General features: G+C 48.2%; 1 protein-coding gene across 1 annotated transcript; it reads left to right on the top strand.

Annotated features, from left to right (window-relative positions):
* The first annotated feature begins 7,612 nt into the window (after positions 1 to 7,612).
* Positions 7,613 to 9,808, top strand: LOC120849364. Its single transcript, XM_040221570.1, has one exon. It carries the CDS (start codon positions 7,613 to 7,615, stop codon positions 9,806 to 9,808), a length of 2,196 nt encoding a protein of 731 aa, XP_040077504.1.
* Positions 9,809 to 16,967: the final 7,159 nt, after the last annotated feature.

Here is a 16,967-nt window from a genome sequence, read left to right as displayed (position 1 = left end):
CCAGCACGTGCGGCGCGTGGAACACCAATTCCTGCATTTTCTTTGATGCTTGGGTAATATAGCAATAGGTCTATTGATTTTGTGTTTTAGTCGATGACGAAAGCTGGAGTAGTCGGCAAAATTAAAGAGCACGGATAGTAATAAAATTTTAAATATCGGCTGTTAAACATGCCTTGCATGCGACATCATATGGCACCGTACCATTTTAATGCGCCTGTACTTTCTGCAGCATACATTAGGCACAATTGAATTTGTTTTCGGCAAGCCTTGCCGAGAAGGACAGATCTGATGAGGTTGAAATATATGCCGTAGAAGGAATATTCACAGGAGCGTGGAACAGAGCAATGGCGGCCGACGTAACGTCAATGCAAACCAGGTATACCTTGATAAGGTGAGCCAATGCTTGAGCAATTGAGATGTCGGCAGTCATCTGCTGGGACGATTTCGGAGGCAAAAACATGACGAGGTAAACCAGTATGCAAGCCAAATACGCCTCATTGTTGCATCGTGTATCGGTGTTGCCGACGCGCTCGCGATCCAGCCACGCTGGTGCGCGAGCTCAGGAATAGAAGGCACGAGCGAGTTTTCGCTTCTGGTTTCAACTCAAAGCAGTCGTGTGATGAATACATGGAGCCGAAACCTGATGGTTTTTCTGACCAGACAAGCCTTTGCGTAAACATGGAGTGGCTCATGCCACCCGAGGGTCTATCGTTATCGGGACCGTCGCAGACAACTGGGAGCGCTTCATTCAACGCGTCGAGCTGTTCTTCGAAGCGGCGGCGATTGGCTCGACGGTTTGAACAAACAAACAGAAGGTGGCTCTCTTGCTGCATGTGGCGGGTTCGGAAGCTGTGGATCTCTTCAATACCTTCACACTCACGGAAGACCAGAAGCAGGACTGCGCCGAGGTGATCCACAAGTTTCAGGAATATTATGCACTGAAAGCCAACGAGACTTTCGAGCGCCATGTTTTCCGAAAGACCCACCAAGCAGAAGGTGAGTCGTTCGAACAATTTTTGAGAAAACTGAAGCTCAAGGTGCTCTCGTGCAATTTCGGCGTCCTGACGGATTCCTTGGTGAGGGATCAGATTGTTGATGTCATCAGAGATGATAAACTTCGCGAACGCCTCCTGGACGACTTTACCAGGGAAGGAGCAGCTAGACTCTGCAGGGGCGCAGAGGGCGCCATAAAAAAAAGAGTCGACTCATGCCCCCTTTTGCATTTGTTTAGCTTTTTTTATCTATTTGAACACGGCACCCGACACAACGCTATATGCGCTATAGCCGTTTGTTGTTGGAAAGCGGTTCTCATCTGACAAAACGCTCGTGCTGGGCCGCCACTCATATGTTTACTTACAACGTGATGTCGTATCTAGTATATACGGGCACATAAAAAGGCAGGGGGGATGCTATGTCTAGAGATCGTCCAAGGCGCTTGATGGTGTGTGGCCGGCCCTTTATCCATTCGTGTAAGGGAGATTTCTGAACATGGTGGTTTGATTTAGTCGATATTTTAAAAGTTTATGTAAATGTAACTTAGACAAGACCGAGGTTTCAATAAAGTGTGATTTGTCATACTTAATGTGTGAAAATAGAGAAATGACCTGGTGTGAGACATTGTTGACAAACACAGGCCGTCGACGAAGCCACGACGTCAGACACAGCGATGGGTGCATTCAGCCAGTCGGCCCCGGCCAGGATCCAGACCTGGAAACGGATGCCACCACCAGCCTGCTTCAAACACCCGTACGTGTCTCAGTGCAAACAGAGTGTGCGGAAATATGAACACAGTAATATCGAAAAGGATGAGAGTCAGAAGCATAGGAGAGGTTACGATCATAGCTTGAATAACTCCAGCTAGTGCGCATGCAGCATCAACTTTCTCACTAATAAAAGTATGTAGAATGTGTCCTGTACAATATTAACATATTGATATATCTGGCCTGTACTAAGGTGGAGCATCCTCAAGGTATGGAGCCTATAGTGGAGAGAGTGGCATGCAATTGGCGTGGCACGGTGCCGGCTTTGACCTTGCCTTCGCGCGGGAGAGTGGACAAAGCCGTCGCGGTGTGCACCTGCAGAAGGCAGTCGGTGGTTCGCGTCGCTCGTGGAATACGGTGGCCACTGCTGCGGCGGCGGTGGGCGATGGCGGTAAGCTAGATTTCCAAACAAACCGCGGTACGCGTTGTCACCTCCTGCTACTCTTTCCTCCGCTCTCGGAGTAATATGTTTTCAGGCACATGTGTGTGCAAAGCCACGTTGAAACCGACAAGGTTTAGGCAAGATAGGCCAGCAAAGAGAAAGAGCCGGAAGCGAGGGTTGCATTTACGGCAGGCATCCCGTTCCCGTCTTCCCCTGGAGTTACGCGGCGTTTGAAAACCCACATTGGCCGGTAGCCCGCGGCCCCAGCGACGTGATCCCCTGATCACCGCTGCTCTCTAGGCGGGACTGCTCGAAAGCCGGCACCGCGCTGCGCCAATCGGCCCATAGGTGACTGGCGTTTTAACCGGATGTTTCGTCATCCGAAATGTGACGTCAAGTGAGTTCACGCTTCCGGTTCGTCCGGTGCCAGTCGTGTTTCATCCAGCTGCATCAAGAGCCCTTCTAAGCGTGGTAGCCGTGCTATATTCGTGGTGAAAATGGTTCACTGCATCGCGGTAGGTTGTTCTAATTCAAGCCATAAAAACCATAAGATGTTCCGATTCCTGTGGAATGAAGAACAGAAGGAGTGATGGGCAGCCGCAGTTAAGCGAGTGTCGGAGCGAGGTGACCTGTGGTAGCTTGCCAAGCGCAGGTGCCCGTTTATGAGCGGCCCATGTTGTTACAGGCCAATGCAACGTGCTCTTCTTTCTTCGGGCAGGGGCCGCGCGAAAAAACGAAATCTAAGAGAGTTTCTTGGCACCAAAAAAAAAAAAAAAAGTCTCGTACAAAGGCAAAAACAAAGGCGTTTGACCGTGTGCCTCACGGAAAGCTACTCCTTAAACTGATATCATTATTAAACAATGAGTACATTTTTAAATGGCTTGAATCACATTAACATAACAGAAAGCAGTTTGTACAAATACAGGATTCCCGCTCCTCCAGATTAAAAGTAGAATCCGGAGTTCCTCAAGAATCAGTTCTTGCACCCCTATTTTTTTCTAATTTTTATAAATGACATCACAGTTGACCGATCCGTTCAAATTCGTTTGTTCGCCCATTACTGTATTATTCAAAGGCAAGTGGAATGATCAGATGAGCAAGTAGTCCTAAACAGAAATTTAGAAATTATTTCAGAATGTCGTTGTGATTAGCAAATGTTACTTTATAACCAAAATATGTGCGATGAAAGAAACTAAAAAAAGAAACCCACTGAAATTTACACTCTTCAAGGAACACCTTAGAATATGGTATGCGGATACAAATACCTAGAACTAATCATAACTTCAGATCTACTTTGGAACTCGCATATTACATTTATCGCCAGTAAAGCAATGAATAAATTGTGGGCATTAAAAAGGAGACTGAAGGACTGCTCTATCAAAACAAAACTAATCACGTAAAAAACATTTGTTAGATCTCTACTTGATTATGGGGTCGCGGTGTGGTATCCTTAGACAAAATCTAATATTAACAAATTATAAAGGATTCAGAAAAAGGCATTAAAATGTTTATTTAATGGTTATGTCAGAAATACCTTAATCTTAGAGCTTTATGTTCAGGCAAGCATTCGACTTTTACAAAAACGCAGAAAAATCAATCCACTGAAATTTATATTTAATCTAATAAATGGGAACTACGACTTAGATTACCAAGGTTACTTCCACTTCAACACGTCAAGAGTCACAAGAAATGAACAAAGTAAATCAATGACTGAAATAAAGTGCAGGACTGACCGTCACAACACTCTTGTTTTCCTCGTACTATCCATGCCTAGAATGCGTTACCCGAACAAATTGTCTCTTCAAAATGTTTTACGTTGTTTATAGCCTTGATAACCAAATTAGCAAAGTTTTGAAGTTTCAGGCCTTGATTTTCCCTTAAAAAATACTTTTTTCTACTAAGCGTGTTATCCTAATTTATATATGGGATGTTTTTTGTTGTTTTTTTTTCCCTTGACTACCACATTCTGTGTTTGCTTTATTGTAAACCTTGATCGATGCATCTTAAGATGCATCGATCAAGGTACCGGCCGCCGTGGGACAGCCAAGGTAGAAATTTCTACCTTGGCTGTCCCACGGCGGCCGGTATTGTCCACAAATAAATAAAAGTAAAAATACATTCCTGAAAGACGGGGTTCTGGGTATGACATGAAAATTAGGGGCTTTATGTGCCAAAGCGGTCAACGGCTAATGACAGACTATGGAAGTACAGAGGATTAAACTAATTCCCCTGGGAATCGTCACACGCCACCAAATTCTCAATTCCGGGGTGTCTGCACTGAAAAAACTCGTCAGATTGAAGGCACGTAAGGCTGAATTCAAGCCAGTATCTTAGAGATCTGCGTGCCCGTACTTGTCTCAGAGCCATCAAAGCGCGAACTACTGGATATGGTGCCTGGCTGAGCTTATCATTATTTTAAGCACTTGTTTGATTACAAGGATCATATGGGTCTTCATCCTCGAGATTCGAGGGACACTAAGCACCGTGCAAACTTCTCAGATTATGAAGGGTTTAGTAGAATCCCTCCACCTGATAGGAACTGGCATGTGGAAATTCTTGTTCTTTTTGATAAATTGTAATTCTCATTTTTTTCCTTAGCTCAGAGGGCTCCAGAAACAGATGCGTCGCCAGTGACAAAGCAGAGGATGGGGGGAAAAGGGGGGGGGGGAAAGGGGGGGGGGGAGGGCGCGCCAATAGGTATATTGCATTTGAGTCGTGCCTTAAGAAGCTCCTGAGGCGATGCCCTCACTCCTTTTCCATGAACACGGAAGATTCTTTTTACTGCTTCAAATCCATGTTGCAGGCCAAGGTCATTTGCAGCACTGACCACACCTGCAAATGTGAGAGCCAGTCTAGGGGTTATGGAAAACAAGGGGGCAACATAATATATTCTGGTATCCTGTTCAGCGGAAGCTCTCATACCATACTCTTCGAAATTATGGGTGCCGCCAGCCATCTATTTCTCACAGTTTTTTTTAGTACCAGAGTTGTTATCTACTCCCAGCTGTGAAAGATGTAAGTTGCATGTGTTTTGCTACCCCGCGTTGCACCTGCGCGTCGTTGTCATCCGCCAATCAAAGACAGCAAGTTTTCAGCTCCGCGCACGCTCAGACTGGAACACGGAACGCTAACGCAAACACAAATTGCTTGCGTTTACTTGCATACGCAATACTCAACATCACTACTTTTTTACCGGTTTTCTCACGCCAACGAAACATACTGCAATGAACAGGAAGTGCCGGCCGGTGGGCGCTTCTTCGAACTGCGAAGGCTGAGATTGGTAAAACGACAGCGCATAAGAATGAAAGGAAATGTTCTGTAAGTTTTGTAATTAAAAACAAGAACAACGAAATTCGTCTTTTTTTTTTCTGTATTTCGGGTAGGCCTGGTCACTCATCGGTCACTTGGCCAACGCAAGAAAACTTGCCGCCTGCGTTTGCTCGCTTCAATTAACTTACGGTATGTGCTGAAGCTTACAAGAGCGTAGTAAAGAAATGAGCAGAAAACAAATATCGGGCAGGCACCCTCCGACAAAACGAATTGCACGTATACCGACCTCTGCCACTTATCCTCATGTACTGAATTTAAAGAAAAAAATAATAATTAAACAACACATGGCTAACAATTATCAGACGACGAATGCAGAGATTGTTGTAACTTGTGCTGTTATTACAAGCGCGGAACGAGCATGGGGCAACATGGCTTAAGTGAGCTTTTTACTACGTGAATGTCAGACGTAAACTGATTGGGAGCATGCCGTGGGGTGTTAGTTTAAAAGATTACTTTCATATCATGTTGCGATTCGCAGCGCTATAGATTAAGGGAAGTGTCTAGCCTGCCAATTTTCGTAAACGGGGCACTTGTGGTCCAATAATAATACTTGCAAACACCCTTTGTATTCATCTCGTAAACAGTGGCACCCACTAACCTAACCGTTGTTCGAAAATACTAGGTCATATATACAAATCGGGCAGGTAGGTGACTAGAATAGAGTCGCGGAGCTGTTGTGTTAGAGTTGCACATTCTGTCTCCGGCATTCGTAGAGCTCAGAAGCACGGATGGCTAGTTCCGACAGAGCTGCGATAACGGCCCAGTCAGGCCGCGATTTTTTTTCTGCCGGCGTGGCTGAGGATTATCAAATTGTGATGCCTGCCCTGCCATGGCGCGTTGTATTTTTTTTTAAATATAATTTGTTCTTCAACTGTAGCAGCGCCGGGCGGCCGTATAGGAATGCGGATTTCAATGCTTGAGACCGCAGGCGTGGTGAAAGACTTGCGGGCCGTACAAGGTGAACCAGATTCGGGAGGTCACGTTCCACTCACAACCAGCGAAGCACAGGTTTCTGGGAGGAAAAGAACATTGTCACGATCCTCATGGCAATGATTGCGCCGCGGCCGCGATCGAAGACGAAGAAGATTTGCAAGAAAACGAGGTGGGGAGCGCGCGACCGAGCAGGGATTTTGGAAGCGAAGCACGGACCGCGACGGTCGGCCTGCCAAGAGCTGCCACGGTCAGCGGAGCGCTGAGTCTAGCGGTCTGGTCGACGGAATCTTCGCCGGACTCCGACACGTGGGGCTGCCATGCACAGCTCCCAGCCAAGTCTGCGCTACGACCTCCAACCATCGAGGCGAAGGCAACCGCCTTCACGAGGACACGCCACGGAGGACTCGTGAGCGAGATTCACCCGATGTGTCTATGACTCGACGGAACTTTGATTAGTGTTGAGACGCGTGTAGAGATTTCTTTATTTATTTTGTTTTTTTCTGGTAATTCTCTCTTTCTTTTCTGACGGTTTGCTTTTATCTCTTTCTCATTATAGTTCTTCCGCTCCCTTAAATAATATAACGTATTTCTCATTCCCGAAACTCTCATGGTCTTTGTCTTCCTCTAGTACCAATGGGTGGTGACAATGGCGAGCTTGCCAGGATATTAGCCCACTTATTACATCACGCTTGTTTGGGAGAGCGGGAGTACTGTCATGGCTAGTTCCGGGATTGTAGAAACTGAGAAGCTGATGGCGGCCGGACGAGAGCTGGGGTACGTTGGTGAAGAGCTCAGGAACTGGGTCGAGCGAGAAAAGAATTATTTGAGAGAAGAGCGAGCACAGGCGCGCGAGGCAGCAAAAGAAGAACAACAAGCGAGAGAACGCGCATGTCAGACCGAAGCCATCAGACTAGACAAAGAACGCGAAATTTTAGAGTTACGAATCGCGGCTCAGGAAAGAGAAACTCGCGTGGCACGAGACGAGGGGGACCGAAGTAATTCAGCTGCGCCAAGTCATCGGGCAAGCCCTCATAAGCTTATTCCGCAATACAACGAGAAGCGCGACGACCTCGACGCTTATTTGCAAAGATTTGAGTGTACGGCGACAGGTCTAGAATGGCCACAAGAGAAGTGGGAAACCACCCTGAGTTTATGTCTAACAGGAGAGGCATTGAGCGTCGTTGGTCGCATGCCTCCTGCGGACGCGATGGATTACACCAAGGTGAAGCTCGCGCTGCTACAGAGGTTCCGATATACCAAAGAAGGTTATCGTGAAAAATTTCGTGATGCGAAACCGGGAGACGGAGAAACTAGACGACAGTTTGCGGCAAGGTTGGCCGGATATTTTGATAGATGGTTGGAAGTTGCTGAGGTGGAGAAGAGCTTCGTGGCGCTACGAGAGATGATGCTCATCGAACAGTTTATTAAAACATGTTCCAGCAAGCTAACCGTTTTCTTGAAAGAAAGGGACTGCACGACGCTAGACGATCTGGCAGGAAAGGCTGACGTATTCCTAGAGGCGCAAGTTCAACCGAGCTATGAAAAAGCGAAAGGAGACGAACGTGAGTTTAATGCCAGCATGAGGACATCCGGTAACGCGCTCAAGGAGGATATAAGGAGAACTCTCCGATGTTTCTTGTGTAACAAGATAGGGCACAAGGCAGAGAACTGCCAGAGTCGAAGCAAATGCTCTAGACCACCTACGTGTTGGCATTGTGGGAAGCCGGGGCACAAAGCTGAAAGATGCAACCTGAGGTCTGGGGATAAGACCCAAGTTTCTTGCCTCTGGACAGCATCGGATGAAACGCAAGAGGAACCGGACGATTCCTACATTAGCCTCAAGAATGGAGGCAGGATCCCAGTTGTAAATGCGGCCGTTGGACGAGCACCCAAGTTCTTGGGGGATAACATGCCTGTAGTTGAAGGTCGTGTTGGGGAACAGAAGGTAACAGTGCTGTGGGACACTGGCTGTAATACCGTAGTTGTGAAAAAGAGCCTAGTCCCTGTCGAGTGCTACACTGGCAAATCGAGCCCTGTATTTTTGCTTGACCGAACCGTAAAATACCTACCAGAGGCTGAGATCTTTGTTGATACACCTTTTTTCATTGGAAAGGTTATCTCAAAGTGTATTGACAACCCACTGTACGATTTAGTTCTCGGCAACATCCCCCAGGCAAGAGAGGCGCACGAGCCGGACCCGGCCTGGAATTGTGACCAACAGAGCAGCAACGAGATTCCACCGCGAACCGAGCATCTGGGTTGCGAGGACATGGAAGAGCAGAGAATCGAGAAGGACAGAGCTGATTCATCACGACACGTCCCAAGTAGCCACTCTACAATACCACATGTCAACTTCGCCGAACTTGGACAGGCGAAGAACGGTAGCAATAGAGGACAGGCACCCTTGAACGTAAAACAGGTTCCAATCCTTGAAACGACAGCAGAGGAGCTCTCGAAGGAGCAGAGGAATGACCCATCCCTGAAGAAGTGCTTCGACAACGTAGGAAAAGTGATAAGGAAACACAAATGCCGGACAAGATATGACATGGTGATTCGAAACAACTTGCTTTTCCGAAGCTGCGTGTTCGCCACTGGGAGAAGCATTGAGCAATTAGTGCTCCCAACGAGATACAGGCCAACTGTGTTGTCAATGGCACACGATGTCATCATGTCTGGACATCAGGGTGTGAAGAATACGCTTGCATTGGCGACAGAAGAGTTCTTCTGGCCCGGAATTCAGAGCGACATCAAGCGGTATGTTCGCTCATGCGACGTCTGTCGACGAACAGTGCCAAAAGGAAGAGTGGGCAAAGCACCTCCGGGGACCATGCCTACAATCGACACACCATTCAAGCGAGTGGCAGTCGACACCATCGGGCCAATTAGACCAACAGCAGGTTCGGGCAACCGATACATTTTGACGATGGTGGACATGGCCACAAGGTACCCGGACGCTGTCCCCTTAAGGAACATTGGGACAGAGCAAGTGGCAGAAGCGCTTTTAGAGATGTTTGCCAGGTACGGCATTTCATCAGAGGTCCTTAGCGATCGAGGCTCCTGCTTCACCTCAGATCTCATGAAGGAGGTGAGCAAACTTCTTTCGGTGAAGCGTCTACTGACCACCCCTTACCACCCGATGGCGAATGGACTGGTTGAGAAATTTAACGGAACCAACAAACAGATGATGAAACGAATGTGTCAGGAAAGGCCCAAAGACTGGGATAGGTACCTTCCGGCATTGCTTTTTGCCTACAGAGAAGTCCCGCAAGCAAGCCTGAAGTTCTCACCGTTTGAGTTGCTCTATGGGAGGAAGGTGCGCGGACCTTTGGTCATCCTCAAGGAGATATGGTCCAACGAGTCTCTCAAAGCTGACCTCAAGACGACCTACACCCATGTCCTATAATAGAGAAATAAACTGGAAGGGACATGCGAGTTGGCTCACCATTGTTTGGAAGAAGCCAAGGGCAAGTACAAAAAATACTACGACAAGAAGACCGTCACTCGCCAACTGAGACCAGGGGACTTGGTTCTCATCCTGCTTCCAAGCGATCACAATAAACTGATTATGCAATGGAAGGGACCCTTTGAAGTCTCAAGTATAAGAAATGAAGTCGACTACGAGCTTGATGTGGGCGGAAGAAAGAAAGTATTCCACGTGAATCTGTTAAAAAATATGAAGAAAGGCTGGAGTACGGGATGAATCGGCCAAGTTGCGGCGCGGCGACGCAAGACTCCAGCGAGAGGACTCTTTCCGAAAGAAACACTACAGAACAGTCTTGGCAAGATGTCGTCGTCAACGAGGACTTGCAGGACAAGGAAAAGGACGAGGTATGGAGATTGATTGGACAACACCAGTCGGTTTTTTTCAGATCGACCCGGCCAGACCAACTTGGTAACGTGTGACCTGAAACTGACCACTGAGGAACCAGTCCGGGTGAGACAATATGCGTTGCCCTTTGCGGTCCAAGACGTAGTAGAAGAGGAGATCTCGGAGATGCTACAACTGGGAGTCATCGAACGGTGTACCTCACCCTACAATCCACCGGTCGTGATCGTTAAAAAGAAAGACGGGTCTAATAGATTTTGCGTGGATTATCGAAGATTGAATGACGTGATGAAGGTAGACGCGGAGCCTATCCCAAGGATTGATGTCACCTTTGCTAACGTGAGACGAAAGAGGTTCTTTTTTTGAAATTAGACTTATCGAAGGGATACTGGCAAATCCCGTTGGAGGAGTCGGCCAAAGAGAAAACTGCATTCTCTTAAGGAAGTGGACACTACCAATTCAGGTTTATGCCGTTCGGGCTTAAGACTGCCTCGGCTATTTTTACAAGACTGATGAGGAAGCTACTTGGTGGAATCGCTGACGCCTATCACTATATTGACGACATCCTGATAGTGTCAGACTCATGGGCACAGCACATGGAAACTCTGAGAACAGTTTTCGATCGTCTGCAAGCCGCTAACATTACAGCGCGACCAAAGAAGAGTGAGGTGGGGTTCACCGAGACGGTCTTCCTCGGGCACGAGCTAGGAGGAGGACGGATCGCCCCCAACGCGGAGATCCTTGAAAGGATTCAAGATGCACCGCGACCAGTGACGAAACGCCAAGTCAGGCCATTTCTTAGATTATCTGGATACTACCGCGAGTTTGTACCAAATTACGCGGATCTTGCTGCTCCACTGGTGGAACTCACGAGGAAAGGAGCACGAAATGAAGTCGAGTGGGGTGAAGACCAGGAGGAGGCATTTGAGGAGTTGAAGAGGTGCTTGTCGCGGTCACCTATCTTACTAGCACCAGATCCCGAAAAGGAGTTTGTTTTACGTACAGATGCGTCTGATGCGTGTTTGGGTGCGGTATTGCTGCAGGAAAGCGAAGGCTTGTTACACCTGGTGGCGTATGCTAGCAGAAGGCTGAGCAAACCAGAGAGGAATTATGCCACCATAGAAAAAGAATGCTTGGCAATTGTATGGGCCGTCGAGAGATTTAGGCTGTTTCTACATGGCCGGAAATTTCAAATTCAGACCGATCACCGACCGTTGGAATTTCTGAACAGGGCGAAGCATGCTAACAGTCGCGTGATGCGATGGAGTCTGGGGCTGCAAGACCAGAACTTCCTCGTAGAATATATCAAGGGATATGATAATGTTGGAGCGGACTTCATGAGTCGCGTTGAGATCTAAAGCGGAGTTTCCTTTCCTTTTTACGACGCGGAACGTGGAAACAGATTAAGTAATGTGAACAATGAACGTACGTTTCGTATAATGTCAGGATAGGATTCTTGTTACAAGAAGAAAGGAAGTGGGATCTCGTTTTGTATTTTAGTAAACGTGTTTTTGGCAAATTTAGTGATCAAATGTGAGCCTTCTAGTGGTACGGGCAAGTTTTGAAATGATTGAAAAGTATCGGGGGAAATGAAAAAAGTATTTTGTTAATTATGGAAATGTGGACTTCGCGGAAAACGATTTGTTTTGACTTTGTGCATGCTGGTCGAACACGTGCGCGGGTGTTGCAAGAAAGTGACTGTGTGTGCGCGTGTATGGCAATAACGACCATGTATCAACGACGTCGTCACGTGCAGAAATCTTCATGATATGAAGTTTTTAAAAGTTGGGGGAAATGTCACGATCCTCATGACAATGATTGCGCCGCGGCCGCGATCGAAGACGAAGAAGATTTGGAAGAGAACGAGGTGGGGAGCGCGCGACTGAGCAGGGAATCGGAAGTTAAGCACGGACCGCGACGGTCGGCCTGGACATCGCTCAAGAGCTGCCACGGTCAGCGGAGCGCTGAGTCTAGCGGTCTGGTCGACGGAATCTTCGCCGGACTCCGACACGTGGGGCTGCCATGCACAGCTCCCAGCCAAGTCTGCGCTACGACCTCCAACCATCGAGGCGAAGACAACCAACCGCCTTCACGAGGACACGCCACGGAGGACTCGTGAGCGAGATTCACCTGATGTGTCTATGACTCGACGGAACTTTGATTAGTGTTGAGACGCGTGTAGAGATTTCTTTATTGTATTTTGTTTTTTTCTGGTAATTCTCTCTTTCTTTTCTGACGGTTTACTTTTATCTTTCTTTCTCATTATAGTTCTTCCGCTCCCTTAAATAATATAACGTATTTCTCATTCCCGAAACTCTCATGGTCTTTGTCTTCCTCTAGTACCAATGGGTGGTGACAATGGCGAGCTTGCCAGGATATTAGCCCACTTATTACATCACGCTTGTTTGGGAGAGCGGGAGTACTGTCATGGCTAGTTCCGGGATTGTAGAAACTGAGAAGCTGATGGCGGCCGGACGAGAGCTGGGGTACGTTGGTGAAGAGCTCAGGAACTGGGTCGAGCGAGAAAAGAATTATTTGAGAGAAGAGCGAGCACAGGCGCGCGAGGAAGCAAAAGAAGAACAACAAGCGAGAGAACGCGCATGTCAGACCGAAGCCATCAGACTAGACAAAGAACGCGAAATTTTAGAGTTACGAATCGCGGCTCAGGAAAGAGAAACTCGCGTGGCACGAGACGAGGGGGACCGAAGTAATTCAGCTGCGCCAAGTCGCAGCTGAATTACTTACGCAAGACGCGTGTAGACATTTCTTTATTGTATTTTGTTTTTTTCTGGTAATTCTCTTTCTTCTCTGACGGTTTACTTTTACCATTCTTTCTCATTATAGTTCTTCCGCTCCCTTAAATAATATAACGTATTTCTCATTCCCGAAACTCTCATGGTCTTTGTCTTCCTCTTCTGCCAACGGGTGGTGACAGTCACAATCTCCTTAACGCTTTCGCGTTAAAAGAGGCAGCTTTTTACAAAGTATTTTGGTCAGAGCACAGGTTCAGCGGTCAACAGGATAGGCTTCACCAGATTCCTTTAAAATCTCAAAATTTTCTAAAGAACGCTCACCGTTTACCCCGTGTCAAGTTTCGTTAAGCACAAAGGGGCATTGTAATTCTGGGTCACGACACAAACCACTCTTTTGGTTTCCAGGCTGATTTTAGAGGAAGGTAGGGTTGTAATTTCAAAACCGTGAAAGTTATGAACTCAAATTTTATAAGGGGTACAGCTGAGGCTTCTATCTCCCCACTTCACCCAACACTGCCGAAGAGAGAAGCGGTAGAATAGAATGAAAAGAAAACAAGCTTTCCAAGGACTATGTCAAGAAGTTCAGTGACTTTAATGTGTCGTTTTCAACTTCCGTTACAGGACAATATTACTTATGGCACGGGCGCCTATGTCATGTGGTACGCATGCGTTCTTCTACACGAACTCTACTCTGTTACGTTACGCCGCGGTGGTGGCGCGTTGGGCGCACTTCCGGTTTGTAACTGTGGGCGTAAGTCACCTTGCGGGACGTGTATTCCTCTCTTGTTTTGGAATAAACGAGACAAAAATCTGCCGTCTCGTTAAAACGCAACGGCTGAGGCTGTACCTGAAGAGTCGGGAAAGGTTTGAAGGTGAAAAGGGGAATCCAGGCGCCGTCAGACCGCGGTTGCTTCTGCAGGAAGCACTTTTCGTTGAATTCACAGATTCTTGTAGTCGCCAAATATACTTGTTTTTCAGACTGTTATGTAATTTCGGACTGTTATGTAATTACTAGCTCCCCCTATCAGCTTTAACATAACGGAATAAAGGCCATGCCTACAGAGCAGCGCCATTCAGATTTTCCCACTCAACCCGCATGTCTCGGGTCTCTGACTCGACCCAACAACAACTATATAACAAGGCGTCAGAATTGGCCCTCGCAGCTCGCAACTAACTATAAGAATGGCTCACTTTTTCATTCAGCTCCCGGCTCCCTGCGAGCCCAACGACAACCCCCAAGCAGCGTAGGAGGAGTGGCGCGAGGCCTACCCTGCTCTCAATGCACACAGACCCCCCCCCCCCCCCCCCGAAGAGTTTGTGTGTGATCCTACAGGTATCTATGGGACACCTGTAGGTTTCTGTGTGTATCCCAAGTCCTTGGTGGGGAGAGAGTACTGCGGGTCTATGGGACCTGTGGGAGATTGTGCGGGTTTCTTTAGGTCAGTGGTTCTCAAATGGGGGTCTGCGGAGCCTTTGGGGTCCGCGAAGCCCTGCCTCATCAGTCCGCCCAGGCAATAAAAGTCGCCTTTTTTCAGATAGAGAAGAAATTTTTCAATTTTCGTGCGACTTTTTTATGTGTGTATGTCAATAAGAGAGGTCTACTTCACACTAGCTCTAGTTATCTCCATTGTAATATCATTATTACATTTATCCTATACTTTTTCTCTCCCGTCACCACGAACGGGGTCCTCCATCATCTCCTTCGATCCACAAGGGGTCCGCGAAACATCGATGGTTTGGGTAGGCAACCCATACATCCTGGGGGTATAGCGACGTGGGCTCTGTGGGAGTTGTTGGAGATTGCGTGAGTTAATTAATTAATCAAGCACCCCACACATGCACATAGAGCACCCAGGTTTTATGTGGGCAGTTGTGGGTGTGTCGGGAACGACACACCCACAACTGCCCGACCTGTTTAGAAATTGTCATGTTAAACATACAAATTAAAAAAAAAAAAACATCAAAGTGCAGCAAAAGTCTTCTGAGCTTTCAGACATTGAGTAATAATTACTCTTCTCATTAAGTTACGTCACCTTTTTATTTTACATTGGCGTTGCAAGTATTTTGTTTTTGTTATTAACAATATTGTGGCAATAGCCACTGAGAAAAGAATAAGATCGCGTGCAAATAAAAAAGGAGAGGAGTTCGATTTTGGAATGCGTCAGACGTAGTCGCTTTTCGCCTGTCTTTCTCTACATTTGGTGACCCGGACGTCCCAGCATGGAACGTCACGATGTTCCCCGAGCTGATGCTGGACTTCCTGCAACCTCCGCTGCGACCGTCGGCGCCTACGCTGTTCGTCTCCCTCCATTCTGGGCACAGCACCCAGAAGTCTGGTTTCTTCAAGTCGAGGGAAGTTTCCGACTGGCCAACATAATATCCCAAGGGGTACGGTTCAGCCATGTCCAGGCTTCGCTGCCGTGCGAAGTGGCGCTGGAGGTCTACGACATCCTCGCACGACCACCTGCGACGAACCCGTACGATGCGCTCAAGACTTCCATTTTAGAACGCACAATGCTTTCGGAACGCAAACGCCTGCAGCAGTTAGTCTCAGCAGAAGAACTGGGCGACCGTCGCCCATCGCAACTTCTGCGCCAGATGCAGGCGCTTCTCGGCGACCCGCGCGACGTTCGACAGCCAGTTCTTGAAAAAGCTGTTCTTGCAGCGACTTCCACCGTCGGTGCAAATGATCCTGGCTACTGCATCCGATTTGTCCTTGCCTGCCTTGGCTCTCCACTCCGATAAGATCATGGAGGTTGCCAGCCAACACCCGTCAACATCTACCGTCTCATCAGTACAGCGCCCCGAGCCCGCCACTCCAGCGACTCGCCCACCGATAGCGGCCGCGGTTACTCGGGATGAAATCGCAACACTGCGAGAAGACGTGCAACAACTACAGGAGCTTGCCACAAGCACATTGCGCCTTTCACGACCTCGCAGCCCTAGGCGATCCTCACCGTCCAGAAGCGCCCGCCGTCGTTCACCCTCGCCACAGGCGAACGACCAGCCAAGGCATAACCAACAGCGGCAAGAGCAACAGCACTGCTGGTGTCACCAGCGCTTTGGAGCTGCTGCGGAACGCTGCACCAGGCTTTTCAGCTGGTCAGAAAACAAGACGTGGGATCGCTAGTGGCGACGAGCGCTCCCCCAAATAAGCAAGGTCGCCTGTTCTACATTACGGACGCTACCAGTGGACTGAAGTTCCTGGTCGACACAGGAGCTGAAGTGAGTGTGCTACCCGCAAATTCTTTTGACTGTACACTTACTCCTATCTGCTACCTGCAAGCGGTCAACAGCTCCAACGTCCCCGTCTACAGGAAGAGGTCAATCTTGATCAACCTTGGCTTGCGAAGGACGTTTCGTTGGATTTTTCTTGTAGCCAAGGTCAGTCACGCTATTTTAGAAGCGGATTTCTTGTCCCACTTCTCTCTCCTAGTAGACATGGCCCAAAAGAAGATTCATGACTCCACCACAGGCCTTTTCGTCACCGGCCAAACCTCCACACTCCACCCGTTTGCTTTCACACTTCGCCAACCAATACAGTCGCCCGACGGGGACTTGCTGAGCGAATTCCCATCGTTAACGGCAGCTCCCGACTGGAACAAACGGGTCAGGCATGATGTCGTCCACCGCATCATCACCAGCGGTCAACCTACACACGCGAGGTCTCGTCGGCTAGCTCCCGAAAAGCTTCGCGTCGCTCAGCAAGAGTTCCAACACATGGTTGAGATCGGCATTGCTCGCCCATGTTGGTCCTCTGCACTCCACCTAGTCTCGAAGAAAACAGGCGACTGGCGGCCCTGCGGCGACTATCGCAGCTTGAACGTGACTACAGTCCCCGACCGTTACCCTATCCCCAACATTCAGGACTTCACCACCAACCTGAACGGATGTACCATATTCTCGAAACTCGACCTACAGAAAGCGTACCATCAGATCCCGGTCGCTCCGCTAACCGGTTCAATGTGCCAATAGGCATCCTG

Source organism: Ixodes scapularis, unplaced genomic scaffold (assembly GCF_016920785.2).
Source record: "Ixodes scapularis isolate PalLabHiFi unplaced genomic scaffold, ASM1692078v2 ptg002746l_1__unscaffolded, whole genome shotgun sequence".
NCBI classification, from domain to species: Eukaryota; Metazoa; Arthropoda; class Arachnida; order Ixodida; family Ixodidae; genus Ixodes; species Ixodes scapularis.
This window is presented reverse-complemented; position numbering and strand designations above follow the sequence as displayed.

Excerpts from the sequence above, each read along its gene's own strand:
- LOC120849364 (XM_040221570.1), top strand. The coding sequence starts at position 7,613 with ATGGATTACACCAAGGTGAAGCTCGCGCTGCTACAGAGGTTCCGATAT.